The sequence below is a fragment of the Lemur catta genome, chromosome 16 (genome assembly GCF_020740605.2).
Source record: "Lemur catta isolate mLemCat1 chromosome 16, mLemCat1.pri, whole genome shotgun sequence".
NCBI lineage: Eukaryota > Metazoa > Chordata > Mammalia > Primates > Lemuridae > Lemur > Lemur catta.
Window position 1 is genome coordinate 36189916 of NC_059143.1, and position 17974 is coordinate 36207889.

The window sequence follows — 17974 nt, forward strand, 5'->3', positions numbered from 1 at the left end:
AGTTATCCCACAGTGCTGCCATTTCATAGCAAGCCGACGTCCCAGCCTGAGTGTGGAGGGCACGCCACCCCCATGATTCAGCTGTGGAATCAGCTCCACCTGAACCCTGCACTACGTGATTAAGCAGAGTGAGGAAGGAGCACTCACGCAGACCTCACAAATGCCGAAGCATCACTCTAGTTTTCGTGTCTTCTTCAGAATAAAGCAAAAGTTCCATTTATACAACCTCAAGTGACCAAGGCCCTGCACACTAACAATGGGGAGAACCAGAAGTGCTCTTGCACTTCCACTGTCATGAGGTCTGAACACTGTGAGCCAGAAATGAGGACTTACTGTGTGGTAGGGAAGGGCTTTCTTCAAGTTATGAAATCTGCACCCAATCGGAAAACTCAAGTTTGTGCCACTTCAGAGTTTATTACAAAACTCTTCAAAATGTGCTAATTTGTCACTGAAAAAAGCACTGAGTACAATAGGAAAATTACACTTAGTGATATAAAATCCTAACTAAAAAATAGCCTAAAATAACCTATAATAAAAATATTTCCTCTTATAACACAAACAGAAAAAATTTTCTCAAGGCTTAATTTTAATTTTACTGTATAGCCAGAACTCGTGTGACATGCATATTTATATGTAAACATTCTTCCTGAAAAACAGTGTTTTGTAGCTAAATAATCTATTCATTATTGCATATATTTTACATAAATCACTGCACAGAATGGAAAGATTAGTATTTTAATTACTTTTCATTTTCACATTTAGCCAGCTGCATAGATTCAATATAACTATTAATGGCAGCAGCCAAGTGAACAGAATTTACTATGCCTAATTAGACAAAATTTATGTACACCAAGGAACTGAAAAAAATCTGATAAGACTTACTTGCTACTCCTGATGCAAGTCCATAAAGTAGTCCTCCCCCATCCGACTGCTGAGAAAAAACATGGGCCCCCGGAGGAGGCGGCTTTTCTTGTCTGATAAAGTTATACAGTAAGGTTTTCACAAGTTTGCTGGTGTATGGAAGACTACACAAAAAGAAAAAAAAAAACCTCACATTAGATACAGGGGTCATCTAATTCTGCATAATGACACATAAATAATTCTGCCATTAATAATACCTATTAATATAAAAGAGTTGATAGCACAATTCAAAGAAATCTAGCATTGTCACAGAACGGCGAAGACCATGGGCTTTAAGATCAATTTTGAGGCTTATTTTGACTTTGCCTCTTACCACAACATAAGACGTTGGTCAAATCACAAACTCTTGAGTTTCAGTTACTTTATTTGTATTCTCTATAACATGGTGAGATATTATAAATTTTGGGCATACTACATTATGTGGCACCCAAAGGAACGTAGTAATACAAAATCAGTAGGAAAAGCAAGAACTAAAAAATAATAAAAGACTACACTTTTTCAGTATTAAATTATTCAATTTATTTAATTACTCAACTGGTGACAAACCAATTCCTGCAATCTAGAGTAAACTTTTACGACCCTTGAATGTACTATTGAGCTTTTTGGATATAGCTTCCAAGGTGAGTGACAAAAATCAGTAAAGAATATGTTATGGTTTAAATATTTGGCATCACAGTGATACTATAAAAACCTTACTTAGAAAATAAGAACACTAACATTTTCTATGTCTATTAAAAAGGCATTTTCAACACTTCCAGCACTGTAAGGAACAAAGTTTACAGCAAGGTGCACACAGCCCCACAATGCCAAGCACTACTTCAAACCAAGGTCATTTTAAGTGTCACTGTCAGAGAGGGTTCAGATGCAAACCTTCCAACTCCAAAGCCCAGGCCCTTTCCCTCTTATCAGTGATTTTCAAATATGTTCAAAGAACACATGTGCCACAGGTATGATATCAGGGTAGCAAGAGGGATGTGGAGATTACAAAGCTACCCAGTACCTAAGAACTTTAATCCAAGGTACTTTATTTGGATTTGCTTTACATTTAAAGTTTTGTGAAGATTATGTCAATACAAGGTAGGGTGTGTGGATGTGTATTATTTAATATTTTTCTATTCCCATCCCTGTCCCCTAGGAGATTGTAAAATTCTGCTCAGGAGCATAGCCCCACAGGCTAACACATGCCTGGCACACGGTCAGCACACAGTATTTGTAGACTCAGTGAAAGTAGGAACATCAGTGAAAAGGCTGCTGGAGTAGTCCAAACACGTGGTCATGGGACACAGATTACAGGACAGCAGTTTTAAAGACACTGGTGAGAAGGGGAAGATACAAAAATAATTTGAGTAAACAACTATGACTTGACTGCTTAGACACAGAGAACGAAGGAGAAGGAAGAAAAAGATAGAGGATTTAGTGTTCCAATTCTGCAATGCAACCACTAGAGAAGGTAGGTAACGAAGCTGGGGAACAGGAGGGACAGCGGGGATGGGCACATTGGACAGGAACGCAGGATTTGATTCCTCATGCATCAGATTTGATGTAACAATAGAATAACCAGAGGAAACATCAATGCTCAGATAAGAGGACAAGACTAGACATAGACAAGACTAGAAATACAGACTTACACAATTAAAAAACTAGACATATTTAAAATAGAAACATACCATGGACCTTGCATCAAATATTTGTGGCTGATGCTCTGTCGCAAAACTTCCTTGTGGAAGAGTTGGCAGGAAAGGAAAACCACCATTGTTGATATCGCTTCTACTGATATTTCATATGTAATATCTCTGGAGAAATGGGAAGAAAACAGGATAATGATCATTTTGCAATATTAAGATATTGTTCTTTTCTAAATAAACTGCATATGAAAAAAAGCTCAAATCTAAATATTCAACATTTTCAGGTTATTGAAAAATAACATAAAAATCAAATCAAGCAAAAAAACCAAAACTCTTTCCCAGTCATTAACTCTTTTATTTGGGTCAGGTATCCATTAATTCCCTATTTTCCATCACCTATTAAATGACAAGTCTATTTTTCTATTATACAAGTGTATAATGGAAACAGTTGCCAGCAGTGTTCTGCTTTGAAAATTCACTCTAGACCTCTATGTTCATCTCTGTTTGGTAACAATACAGAAACAAATACTCAGATTGTACAATTGAAGAGACCTCACAGTGTAGGGAAGAAAACAATGCCTTTTGGTACTAATAACCACTTTACAATCCGAACAATGGTACACGCTACAGATCTTGTGTCTGTAGGGTCCACTTTCTCAAGGCCAACTTTGCATGTTCAGCAAAATATAAACAGTAAATAAATTATTCCTGTTTTATTAAGCATATTCCTATTATGACGGACTACCCTGTCCTCCCCAGATCATTAATCCCTTTTAGGAACAAATCTTATATCAAATAAAAAGGAAAAGTTTCAACTGAGCAAAAAGCACAAACAGGAATAAATGTCATCCAGGAATTTTCAGTCACTGCAGAAATTTAAAAAGAATTATAATGCAAAACAGTAACATGTTAAAGACCAGGAAAGTAGAAACCTCAACAATACAGCAGAGAGAGCAACAGCTCCAAAAGAATATCAAAATATTTTTACACAACTGAAATATTCATGAAAAGTTCAAAGAAAAGTACTTAAACCCTGCTTCAACGAAGGCTCATTAAGCAAATTAAAGATGACTTGGTTCCAGAACTGGACAAGCTTAAATTCTACCAGATATTGTAAGGAATTATTAGTGACAGAGATATATTTGAAAAACAAAGTATACAAAACACAAGAAGAGGCCCATGCAATTAACCTTGTTGCATAACGAATAAATCTGTTCTACTCAGAAATCCAACTTTTAAAGTATTATAGAACAATTCTCTCTCCTCAAATTTCTATAATTACTGTTGAAATATTAACTACATAAAAAGCAATTCTTGTACTTGTTCCTATTCATGAACTGAATAAAAGACAAACCTGATGTTTCATGTCATGTTATGATTCATCAATGATGATTTCAGTGCTCGGAACTGAAAAAGACTGTGTGTTATAATCATTCATTCATATAGCCCGGGCCTGTCAGGAACCCATACTCTGGTCAATTGACTAAGCTTTCCAGTGGGTCAGAGTTTAAAGTCAAATACTGAAGTAACAAATACCTTGCCACAGTTAAAGCCTACCTAGGTAGGCAGACAGATGACTACCTCCAATACATTTGCAAATGTATTCAGTCACTGCATCAATAACCAATAATCACCTGCAGTTGTTTACAATTTAACAGCTTACTCTGTGTCCCAGATCCAGAAACAAATTGTTTTAATTTGTTTAAAGTAAAAACTATGACTATTAAATACTATGTCTAATAACCTTGGGGAAAGAGTGTGTGTTCAGAAGAGAGAGTTGCTCTCCTCCAAAATGAATTGAGCCAAACAGAATCACAAGTGGGAGAACAGAAAAAGTGTTAACCCTTGCATCATCCTCTCTCATGACAAAATTTCATATCATAAATGGTATTGAAGATGACTGATATTTTTAAAAAGTCAGCTTCAAAATAAGAAACCCAAATTTCAGTTCTGCCGATCTGGGGAAAAAATGATATAAACAGAAAAACCTGTGAAATAGCCATTTAAGAAATGCATTTTAAAGATACACATGAGTATAAAGCAATTATTCATCAATTGCTGCTTCCTAGTTACTATGTTCCCTCACATCTCCCAAGACTATGTGATGGCTCCAACTTCCCCTTCTGCACCCAAACCACTTGGCTAACTCATAGTCATCATTCAAGACTGTAGACTAGCTTCACCTCTTCCAGAAAACCTTCCCTGACCCACCAGGCAGGTTACTGGTGTTCCTATTGTCTATATACTTTAAACACCATTATTATGATTCTTTTTATACTCTGTAGTCTAAATCATATAAGACAATAAACATGCTGAATTAAAAAATTCAACTGATATTAGAAAATAAATGAAAAATATAATAAAGCATGGCTTAAATATTAACTTATAGAACGATAAAATATTTAAAGAAAATACAGGGGTTGGGGTTACTTCCATTTTCAGCAGTAATGGACAGGAAATTCTCAAGAACTTTCCTGATGATGCCAGCAAAAACCACTAGGGGCCAGAGGGGGGCAGAAAGGGCACTTCCTAAAAGCATTAAAGAGCTCACAAAATCTTGAAGGATTATAGGGCCAAGATTTAAGGCACTAGGAAAATCTAGAGCTCAGCCTGACATCTGGAATTGCTGTGGTCCAGGGCATGTTTACTGACCCACAAGAGGCAGCTAGAAATCTGAGTAGGGCTTTTGACAGGGTTGAGGGTCTGGGGGATAAAAGCTGGAGTCCAAGGGTTCAAGCCCTGGTAATCTATAACAATCCAGATCAAGCAGCTTCTACTTAGTAACATCACCCAAAGGCCCATGCTGGGAGGGAAACTCTGTTACCCTTTGCCTGGGCTTCAAAGTTTGCTCCAGTTATCATAATTTCCCAACACAGAAAAGTGAGAAAAATGCACTCCAAGGCAAGTATTTTTGGGTTTGTTTTTTTTTTTTTTTTGAGACAGGGTCTCACTCTGTTGTCCAGGTTTGAGTGCAGTGGCACTATCATAGCTCACTGCAGCCTCAAACTCCTGAGTTCAAGTGATCCTCCTGCCTCAGTCTCCTGAGTAGCTATGACTATAGGTGCATGCCACCATGCTCGGATAATTTTGTTTGATTTTTTGTAGAGACAAGACATATTGCCTGGGTTGGTCACAACCTCCTGGCCTCATGCTATCCTCCCACTTCGGCCTCCCAAAGTGCTGGAATTACAAGCGTGAGCCACCACGCCTGGCCATTTCTTTTTAAATAATGTAAAAGTTGCATGTATCACTTCTTCTGGTACACCCACACCTAGCTACAAGGAAACCTGAGAAATACCATCTCTACCAGGACAGCCATTGCCCAGCTGAACTCTTAATATTAAAATAGTAAAGAAGAGGATAATGAATTTGGGGGACTACTGACAATCTATGACAGATGTGTTACAATTTTAAGTAAGATGACCTCAATATGAAGTTGACATTTGAGCAAAGACTTGAAAGAAGTATGGGGGCAAGGGAAGAGTCTTCCAGGTAGAGGAACCAGCACATGCAATGGCCCTGAGGTAAGAACATCCCTAGTATATTTAAGTAACAGCACAGAGATCAGTGAGGCTAGAATAGAATGCATAAGAAGGAGAGTAGTAAGAGATAAGGTCAAAAAAGTAGTAAGAAGCCAGTTTATAGATCCTAAAGCCTAAACACTATGAAAGGTTGATAAATTCAAATTGTTCAAATTCGGTTTTAAAAATTCATCATTTCATAAACAAAAATATACTATAAGCAAATAAGTCAAAAGGCAAACTGAAAAAAATTATATACTTTAAATTCATGTCACAGGGCTAATCTAGAATGATTAGAAAATATTTTGTATTAGAAAATACAAAAAGAGTCTTAGAAACAGATACAATAGAGGCTCAGTAGAAAAATGAGCAAAGGATATGAGTAAAAAAACCCCAAATGTTAATGGCCCTAATGTCTATCAATAGGGGATTGATTAAATACATTTTGATATTGACTCACAACAGAGTATTTCTAGTTTTAAGGTAGAATGAGTAAGGATGTGGAGAAACTGAAACCCTCATACACAGCTGGTAGGAATGTAAAATGGTAAAGCCACTATAGAAAATTTGGCAGTTAACCAAACTGTTAAACAGAGTTACCAATTGCCTAGCAATTCTAACTCCTAGATACATACCCAAAAGAACTGAAAACTATGTCCACACAAAAACTTGTATATGAATGCTGCTCATCACAGCATTATTAATAATGGCCAAAAAGTAAACATGTCTATCAACTGATGAATGGATAAACAAAATGTGATACACAGATACAATGGAATACTTCTCAGCAATAAAAAGGAATGATGTACTGATAAATGCTGTTAACATGAACACATTAAGTAAAGTTAAAGAAGCCAGACACAAAAGCCACATATTGTATGATTTCATTTATATAAAATGTCCAGAATAGGCAAATCCATAAGACAGAAAGCAGATGAGAAGTTGCCAGGGCTAGAGGGAGGGACAAACGAGGAGAGACTGCCAATGAGCATGGAGTTTCTCTTTGGGGTAATGAAATGTTCTAGAATTAGACAGTGGTATTGGTTTCACAACTTTGTGAATGTACCCAAAACCACTCAATTGTATACATTGAAAGGGTGAATTTTTTGGTATTTGAAATATCTCAATAAAATCATTATTTAAAAAAGAAAAATGAGAAAACTCTCTAAATGCTTGTGTAAAATGACTGCCAAGATAGACTTAACCAGAAAAAGACCAAAGTTCAAAACAATATGTAGAATTTCCTGCGTTTTGTGTGAAAACAGGGTGAAATAAGACTATATTCATAACTGAATACACAGATGCTCCTTGACTTACGATGGGGCTACATCCCCATAAGCCCATCATAAGTTGAAAATATCACAAGTCAAAAATTCATTTAAATACATCTAACCTAACATACATTAATAGCTTAGCCTAGCCTACCTTAAACATGCTTAAACACTTACATTAGCCTACAGTTGGGCAGAATCATCTAACACAATGCCTATTTTATAATAAAATGTTGAATATCTCACATAATTTATTGACTGCTGTACAGAAAGTAAAAAACAGAATGGCTATATAGGTATACAGTTTCTACTGAATGTCTATTGCTTTCACGTCACTGTAAAGTCAAAAATCTTAACTTGAATCATTGTGAAGCTGGGGACCATCTGTATACCGGTAAAAAATTTTAAGAAGATGCATAAGAAATCAAGAATAGTGGTTAATCACGGAGGCAAAGGGGAGGACTGGAAACAAGGATGAGAAGGGAGACTGTTTATGCGTACTTTCATGTGTTGGGGTTTTGAACAATATAAATGTATCACCTATACAAAAACTAAATTAATTAAGAACTAAAAATAGATTGCCATAAATTTTAAAAACTGAACTTTTATCAATTAAAATCTGATGACATATGGAAATAAGAGCAAACAAAAATCTAAGTCACCCAAATCCATTATGGTAGGCTGTAGGAGTCACTGATTCAAAATTAGGAAAGTTGGGACCTGCTTCTGAGTTCTCTATTAACTCAGTCTGTTCAATAAATAACTTCTCTGGTCTCAGTTTTCTTATTTGTGAATAAGTACATTGGGCAAGATGATCTCTAAAGTCATTTCCCGCTATAATTTTCTATAATGCTCAAAAAAAGGAATTCAAGGAAATGTTAGATTCTTGTGAAAACAAAATTAAAAATATATTAATTGAGCTATCTTAAGTGCCAAATAATCAGGGAAAAGAGCCAGAGAGGCCAATACTTGAAAGAAACCAAAATTCTACCATGCTGAGTGCGGTGGTTTATAAAAGATGAAAAATGTTTTAAGCCAACAGATCTTTCTTGTTTTAATGTCCTTGTATAATCTTCATAAGATTTTCATTACACAATCACCAAAACAAAGTCAACTTTAAAAAGCCAAAATATTGCTTTGGCTGACATATTATCCCAAGAACTTTCCACCATCTGGTCTGGAAATGTCCTAGAACAAACTACTGTTGGAGCAAGTTATTAATTTCATGTGAAGTAAAAAAGACAGGCTCCATGACCTTGCAGTGCTCTGCTAGGGCACAGTGGAATGCTTGGATAAAGACAAAAGCCTTCATGAAATGGGTGTTAGTGTTGGCTAAGGACAAATTCAATGAATACAGATGAAAAAAACATCTTCCTTTGACTTACTATTGGATAAGAAACCTGATGGTACTGTAAATGGAACATAAGTTTAATAAAAACAACTGACAAGTTCAAAGGATTGAGACCAAACTTTCGAAATATCAATGTCATGCCAACATGGAGATTCTAAAAGTCAAATTTGAGGAAAGGCTAAAACGTGGTATCATATATTACAAATACTGTCAATAATAGTATGTTAGTATGATGGCTACTTTTAAAAGTTAACAAATCAAAGACATGATAATACTCCTCATTCATAAAAGTCTTAACACTAGAATAGAGTGCTTAGAGGTTAGGAGTTAAGAAATCTGGATTCTAGCCTCTGAACAGCCACCCATCGTTACCTTTAACAACCCCTTACTGTCAACTTCATCATATATAAAAACTAAGGGGGTGGACCACAGAAACTCAAATATCCAGTCCATGTTTTTATAGTTTATCAAAAACCAATACTATACTGTTTATGTAAAAAAATGCATCAAATGTTTAAAATACAACCAGAGATCTTGAAATAAGTGAAAGTTCAACACAAAAAAGTTTCTAAAAATATCCTTAAAAGATAAATTGACAGGCAGATTGATAAAATGGATACATAATGATGAAGCAAATATTCCAAAATTGTAATAATTATAGAATCTGTGGTGGGTATCCAACATGCAGTTATGCCAACTCAAAATGTTGTATTCATAAACATGAAATAATCAGAGAAAAAGCTCTCAGGAACTAAAAATAATTGCTAAAACTTCATCAAAAGTTAGAAATGGCTTTTAAATATATGAAGAGAGGTTCAACCTCACTTGTAATTAGAAAATGCATTATAGAATCACAATATAATTTCCATTTTTAACTTACAAAAATTTTATAAGATACAATATTGGCAAGGCTCTGTTAAAAGATTTCGGTGAAACTACAATTGGTATCTCTTTAAGGGATAAATTTTTATCATATTTATCACATCTTTATCAAAATTTAAAATGTGCACAATTAATACCAACTTTAAGATGCACATAATGGCCATATCTATATACCTTAATGAAGTGAATGTATGCACATAAATGTTCATTTGAGTATTGCTTATAACAGTACAAGATTGGAAATAAACCAAACAATTTATAAGGGACTCATTAAATTATGATATATTCAGACAACACATACATAGCTACTAAAAAAAAAAAACAAAAAACAAAAAAACAAAGAAGGCACTCTACCTAGGGGTACAGAGAAAGACTTTGTCTCCCAAAAAGAAAAACAAAAAAAGGTGAAAAAAGCAACTTAAAGAACGGTCTATATGGTATGGAACCATTATTGTATAAAAACTTTTTACATGGTATCACTGCCACTGGGAGAGGCACTAAAAGATTAGGGACTACAGGTCTAAAGTACGAAGGGGACTTTTCATTATATACCCTTTTATTTGTCTGATTTTTTTTTTCCATGCACACCTATTACCTATTCTAAAATAAATCAAATATTTTAGTACAGAAGTTTTAATAAGGTAGGTCAAAAGATAAAAATCAAACTTCCAACAAATTATGATTTTTTTAAGATGTAAAAAGTTGAGATAAGAGAGAAGTTAAATCTGCAAAGTCTAACGTCTAACTTGAACATGAACTTTAGAGATAAGAAAAAAAGAAGGAAAAAGAAATGAACAAATAACACAAAAAACTCCCCACAGCTGAAGAATATAGATTTTTTAACTGAATAAGCAATCCATAAATGAAAAAATATCACCCACACCAAAATACATCATATTTCAGAATTCTAAAGATAAAACTAAGATTCTAAAATCTTCCACAGAGGAAAAGGAGAAAAAAACCTACAAGGCAATGATAATCAGATGTCAGAATTCCCTTTAACAATACTAGTACTGTTAGAAGAAAATAAAGGAATGTCTTCAAAACTCTAAGGAATAATGATTCTCAATCAGAAATTTATACCCAGCCTACCTATTCAAATACAAATATACACATGCAAGGACTAACACTTTCTTAGAAAGCTACATGAAGATGTGCTCCATAAAAAATAAAGGAATAAACCAAAAAAGGTTTAAAAAATTATCCAAGAAATAGTGGAAGCAACTCAAGAAAATAGTGAAGCGAAATCCCAGATGACACAGCTATGTGATAGGCTTAGTAAAAAAGCAACCAGTCTAGATTGAAGCAAGGGGACTGAGGACTCTGATGATGGCAGTCCCAAGACCAGATGTAGAGCTCTTGAAAATGAGGCTAATAAAAAGGAATCAAGTACTGATCCATGCTACAACTAGGATGAGCCATGAAAAAACACTAAGTAAAAGAACCCAAACACAAAAGACCACATACAATATGACACCATTTATATGAAATGTCCAAAATAGGCAAATCCCATAGAAACACAAAGCAGAGCAGTGGTTGCCAGGGGCTGAGAATGGAGAGTTAACCACTAATGGACACAGGGTTTTTTCTTGGGGTGGTGAAAATGTTGTGGAATTATTAATAGATAGTGGTGATGGCTGCATAATTTTGTGAATATACTAAAACCAGTTAAGTGCACAATTCAAAAGCATACATTTTGTGGTATGTGAATGCTATCTCAATAAAACTTTATCTTTAAAAGTGAGGCTAAAATAAAGGGAAAAACACACACACAAAAGAAAAAAAAAAACAACTAAAAAATACCATTAAATTCCAAGAAAAAATTTTATATAATAGGTCATACTATACTTCTTGACTTTAGGGTGAACAAAATTATATATTCCCAATAATGTAAGTACTATTTAATGAATTTCAACTTTTAAGATGAACCTATAGACAAAAGACAGATTGTAAATATTGTCAACTTAATAATGTAGAAGTAACACCTATTAGAATTATTAAAAATTAAAAAAAAAACTCTGACAATACCAAGTATTAGCAAGAATGTGGAGCAACTAGAACTCTCATACCCTACTAAGGGAAATCCCAAATGGTAAGGCACTTTAGAAAATAGTTTATTAAGGTTTTTTTGGGGGGGAGGGTATTTTTAGTTATTTGTATAAATTTATGGGGTACAATATTGTTACATGGACATATTGCACAGTGGTGAAGTCAGGGCTTTTAGTGTATCCATCACCAGAATAACATACATTGTACCCATTAAATAATTTCTCATCAACCACCCTCCCACCTCCTCACCCTTCTGAGCCTCCACTGTCTACAGTTTGATAGTTCCTTCAACATACACTTATCATACAACCCAACAATCTTACTAGGCAACACTATAGGGAAAGAAAATACATTAGTGGTTGCCAGGGATTGGGAGCTGGGGAAGGGACCAACTACAAGAAGAACAAGGAAATTTGTGGGGAGGGGAGATATGATTGAATTGTTCTATATCAGATTTCAGTGCACATACACAACTGTAGGCATTTGTCAAAATGCACACAATAGAAAAGATGAATTTTGCTATAGGTAAATTATACCTTGATACAATTAACTTTAAAAATGATTTTTTAAAAAATCCTGTGCCGTCACAGTGGATTTTTGTAGTTGAAGGTGTCTCCCAAGGAATGACTTACGGATTCCTTAGCACAGTCTGATGCCCAAATAATTGACAGCTTTTAGTAATTTACTTTATTACACTCTCCCTGTGCCTAAATAGATTGGGTCTAATTTTTTTTTAGCACAATCCTGTTTCTGTATTGACTAGATGCTAAGAAATAAACAAAATGCTTTAAGCACACTGAATAGGTTGTACTACTAGTAATTTACTCAGCGAAGAAATTATTTGAGATTCTACCATGTGCCAGGCTAACCTGAATACCAGAGATGCAGCAGCAAGCATACCAAGTGCTGGCACAAGAAGAGCCCTTGTTTTCAGGGAGATTTCATTCTAATTTTATTGGAGAGATATGAGCAAAAGAGCTAATAGATAATATGAAAAGTAGTGAAAAGTGATAAGACAAAAAATAAAGCATGATCAAAGGTCACAGAATGAGAGGGGAGCTATTTTAGGGTAGTCAGAGCAGTCATTTTTAAAACACAAACCTCAGAGCAGGAAGCAGGGAGAAGGGTGGAACAGGAGCCAGGCAAGTATCTGAAGGGACAGGGACAGTGACTGCGGGAGGAGAAAGGGCAAAGGCCCTGGAAACAAAATGGGCTGGTGTATTCCACGTGAGCAAGGATACCAGTGAAGCCGAAGCAAAAGGAGTGGGGTGGAGCTTAGCACATAACATCAGATACTCCCTGTACACAATAAGTAGATTAAGTCACATTACACAAATAGATATATACTCCCTAAAAAAGGCAGTGAAGGCGAGGCGATCAATTATGGAAATCTCATCTCTATCAATCTATAACTTATGAAAAAACTAGAAAAGGTTTTCTTATATTAAATTATAATTGAAAAATCTACAAGTCTGGGCCAGGCTAAAAATTAAACAGTTCCAGTTGTTGATGAGTTCACGGGTTCATAAGGCAGAACACATAAATGGATCTCAGAGGAAGAAGTTTTATACCAGACCAGGGGCCAATAGAAAGTCCCACTCTGAGCAGACCTCACGTGGACCTGTCTAGACTGGCAGCACTAAAGAGAAGGGCTGGGGTCTATATTTGACATTGACATCATCACATACAGTTAACAATGTGATGTATCACAAACATCATAAATAACTAGCTGTACCAAAAAACAATAGCAACAAAAACAGATAAGAAGACAAGCAAATCAAGGAAAGAAATCTACCTTGAGACCTCAAAATAATTTCTATTTCATAATAAAACAGCATCACAAGCAGTCCCCAAAGTATAAGTATTGGGTCTACACAACACATCACTGCTTCTGCTGCTATGGTCCTACGGCCCGACCCAAACTCCAGCACTGGGTTGATTCACAGAAGTCACATTCAGCCCTTACAGTAACACTACAAGAACCGATACAGTGTCACAAATTCAAAACTGGGCTTCCAACTTCCAACTCTGGTCTACCTACACATGTTCTTTCTGTTACACTCAGAAACAGAAAATCAAATGCCACATGTTCTCACTTGCAAGTGGGAACTAAACAATGAGTATGCATGGACACACAAAGTGGAGTAACAGACACTACAGAATCCAAAACTGAGGTGCCTAACCCCCGGGCCAAAGAGCTCCACTATCACTACGCCCCACAGAAAAATTGTCTTCCATGAAAGTTAGGAATGGGGTGGGGGGCGTGGTTAAGGGGTGAAGTTTTGTGGCTTCGTCTGTATTTACAGCCACTCCCCATTGCTCATATCACTGTCTGAGCTCCGCCTCCCCACCACCCCCAACCCCTGGTCCATGGAAAAATTGTCTTGCATGAAACTGGTCCCTGGTGCCAAAAAGGTTGTGGGCTACTGCTCCAAAAGGTGGGAGGTGGGAAGGGAGTGAGGGGTGAAAAATTACACATTAGGTACAATGTGTACTATTTGGATGATGGGTACACTAAAAGCCCAGACTTCACCACCATGAAATATATCCACGTAACAGAACTGCACTTGTACCCTCTAAACCTATAAAAATAAATTTTAAAAAAGAAAGAAAATATATTAATGATTTAACAAAATCTCATAAGAAACATTTAAGCTAGTTTTGAATTACCCTCAAGAGCCATTAAAATTAGATTCCTCTTGTCATTCACCTGTGAATTCAGCAAAGGCTAAAGATGTTCAAGTGAAAACACCCTCTTCATATATTCATATTCTCTCTTAAAGTATAAGCTGATCCTTTATACTGCACTATGGTTAGAGTAAATGAAACACTTAAAGAGTAGTTTGGTTTCACATGGAAACCGTTACCAAGACAAACCTTCTTGCAGGCTGGAGTTCCAAGAACATTAAATCATAAGAAATTGTTTCAGCAGCTGGTTAAAGCTCAGTGTACATAATACAAGACATCTGGCTGTCTGTGCATTTTCAGTTAATTTAAAAAGGTATAAACACATTAAAACACTGAAATGTTTGATATATTACACTATCTGCCTGCTCCTTGAGAGTGTTTAAATGGCTGCCCTAGTCCTTTAGATGGCTTATTTACCATCTAAAGGTATTTACTATTTCCATCCCCCTTAAAGGCAAAAAAAAAAAAAGAATGTGCTCATTTAGGATATATACTAAATTGCTGGTATTTGGTAATGAAAAAAATAATTAGAGGTGGTGCTATTTCTAAAATTAAATCAGGAACATACGAAGCACCTCATATACCATGATAAGAAGGCAGTACCTGTTATATGTGTTCCCCCCTCCCTCATCTGACCATATGTTTAAAAAAACCTAACCATAGTGGCTTAACCAAGATAGGTATTTATTTTTCCCACGTAAGAAAAAATCCAAAGATATGGGTGAGTATACTAGTTTCGCAATGTCATCAATATCCCATGCTCCTGGGACATTATTCCTTGCATGTGGCACTCATGATAGTTTCAAGATAGCCCAAGCATTGCCTCCACATTCCAGGAAGGAAGAAGAGAAAGCAATGAACAAAAGGCTGAAGGGGGCATGCCCTGCAAGTTCATGACTTTTGCTTGCATAAACTTGACCCAAACTATGTCATGTGGCCACATGTAGCTGCCAAGGTGTCTGAAAACTAAGCTGGCCACACAGTGCCACCCCCCAAACAATATTGGAGTTCCATTAAAAAGGAAGGGGAGAAAAGGTATTGGGTGTGTAAATAGCTGCGTCTGTCACAAGAGTTCCATGTGAATGGGAAACTGTCCCCTGTGCCCTTCCCTATCAGATGACTCCTCAGTTGTCTCAGCCCTACCTTCAAGGCTGCACACCACCAGCCCAAATCACAACAGGGCTTACTGGGTCTCACTTCTAAATCTACATTAAAATTCTGGATGCTGCAGTCATGTGCAACGGACGTCAGGAGTGCATTTTGTCACAAATACCCATCTTTCCTTTTGGGGCCATAAGCAAATAGCATATTTCCAACCACATCCCCACGTAGATTGAGATTCTGCGATGATAAACCTTAAAATCTACTTCTTTATTTCAAAAATAATTCCTTTTAAATATGCATTCTCAACAGGGGATGAAAACTGGTTTTTCATGGGGAAAAAAAAAAAATCCGTAGATATTATAATGGTTGGTGGCCCTCTAAAGGCCCACAGTACATCAACAGATATTCAGTGTGTCAGGGGTATTTAAATTTCATTAGTGGGGAGAGGCAAGTATGAAAGAAATGTCTAACAAGGCTTCTCAGGGAGACAATAATTTTTTTTTTAAAAGGTTGAGAATCACTCATTAAAAATAACAAATGAGATGAGCATTTTGAATCACATAGGAGTTGCAATGAGCTGCAGTGACAGAAGCCCAGTTACAGTAGTGTAAACAAATAAGGATCTATTTTTGTCATATGAGCAGTCTGGGGTGAGGGAGGGGGATGGGTAGCTGTTGACTTTGGTTCAGCAGCTCAAATACGTCAAAGCAGAATTTTCTGTGAGTCTCATGGTTCCTGGTGCCAGGATGGCCACACAACTCCAAAGACCTTGTCCACATTCCAGACAGCAGGAAAAAGGACTGCCGAGAACGAAAAGATATGCCTCCTAGCTGAGTCAGTTTCCTTTAAAGAGCTTTACCCAGAAGTCTCATTAGAGGACCTTCTCCTACATCTTACTGACCACACCTAGCTTTAAGGAAGGCTTGAAGTGAAAATCTGGCCTCTCCAAAAGAGGCCAGAAATAAAATAAGGAAGTCAAGAAGAAAGGGGGAACAAATATGAGGTTATCAACTAGCTGTGTCTACCACATATAAAGTAAATTGAAATTGCTTCTCAAACTCTTGTTTCCAGAGATCTGTTAGACCTCTTATTACAGAGATTAATCTAATTCTGTGCCTACCATATGCTTAATAATATTGCTAAAGAGTTTATTTTCCTCTTAACAACATAACATTTTGTTTTGATGATGGATAGGCAGAGTCTAAATGTTATTAGGCAAGAGAAAGAAAACATGGATATATAATCCTTAAAAGACACACATGAAAGTACTACACCAGAACCTATAAACTCTTCAACATGATCAATTATTATCTCCAATATGTAAGGAAGATATAACAAATCCTGGCTTAGCCAGAACTTACAAGAGTGGAATATCAGTGATTAACTGCATCAAACAGCAGAGCAATTCTTCCAAAAGATCTTCTGAGTCAGCACCTGGTAAGACACATAAAAAGTTTTTTAACAAAATATACAGTAGAATGCAGTTGTTTAGAAGTCACATTTTCATTCTTATTGAGAATAAAAAGTTATCATTATATAAACTCAGACACTAACATTGACCTCTGAATAAAATCCAAGCATCTATTATGATCTTTATCTAGAATAGGAACTTTCAACACCAGCTATTAAGATAGCTTTCAAAGCCTGAAGGTACTTCAGGCTCCTATAGGCCGGTAGTTTTCAAATTTCTTATACTGCACTACATTTCTTTCAATGAAATCTCATATTAAAGACAAATATATAAAATAGATAAAAATCAACCTTCTCTAGTGGCTTTGCTTGAAGTAGGGTAAAGGACTTATACCTTCCCCCATCTATAAATATCTGACCTTACCCTTGATCTTTGTGATGGGCCTCAAGGCACCTTTTATGAAGCGCTGGGACTCCAGAGACCACAGGCTAAAACCCACTGAAGAGGCCAACCACCTCTACAGACAACGAGCCAAAAGTAAAATAGCTTTCTCAAGACACAGAATAAATAAGTGGCAACAGCAGGACACAAATTACCATTCTGATGGAAATGTTCCTCTATCCCAACTGCTATAGCTAACTAAGGGACCTCTAGACTTCCAAAGCCAATCAATGTTTTATGTGACTTCTGGTTTTGGACACTACTGACACCTACTCCTTCATGAAATTCCTTCTTCCCTCAGTTCTTATAACATCTTATTTCTAACCAACTTCTTTTCCTATTTCTTCCCAGCGTCTGCTTCCTCAGAATACCTTTCAACTACTGGTATCTGCCCCCGAGTTCTACCACTGGCTTCCTGCCTTCTCACTCTCTATGGTCTCCTTCCTTAACCACCACTTACATGCTGGTGGTTCCTAAATCTACAGTTTCCCTCTTCAACTCTCCACTGAATAGTGTATCTTTACATCCAATTGCCTACTGGCCATCTCCACACCTAGACACATCACAGTCCCTTAAACTCAACACGTTCAAAACTGAACTCATCTCTCCCAACACTCTGAATACTTATTTCTTCACTCTCCTTTTTGGTGACCAAAACCAAAACCCAGACTACTCTCTCTCTCATCCTTCTGTAACCAATCCATCTCTAG

The 17974-nt window shown here is 36.3% G+C and overlaps 1 protein-coding gene across 2 annotated transcripts in view; it reads right to left on the reverse strand.

Moving 5' to 3' along the window:
- Positions 1 to 17974, reverse strand: part of DYM (dymeclin) — a 273454-nt gene that overhangs the window by 191731 nt on the left and 63749 nt on the right. For both annotated transcript variants that reach the window (XM_045528017.1, XM_045528018.1), the window contains exons 6-8: positions 16774 to 16846; positions 2589 to 2714; positions 883 to 1025 (exon numbers count right to left, since the gene is read on the reverse strand). In XM_045528017.1, coding sequence (XP_045383973.1) covers positions 883 to 1025; positions 2589 to 2714; positions 16774 to 16846 — 342 coding nt within the window. The remainder of the gene's footprint in view (positions 1 to 882; positions 1026 to 2588; positions 2715 to 16773; positions 16847 to 17974) is intronic.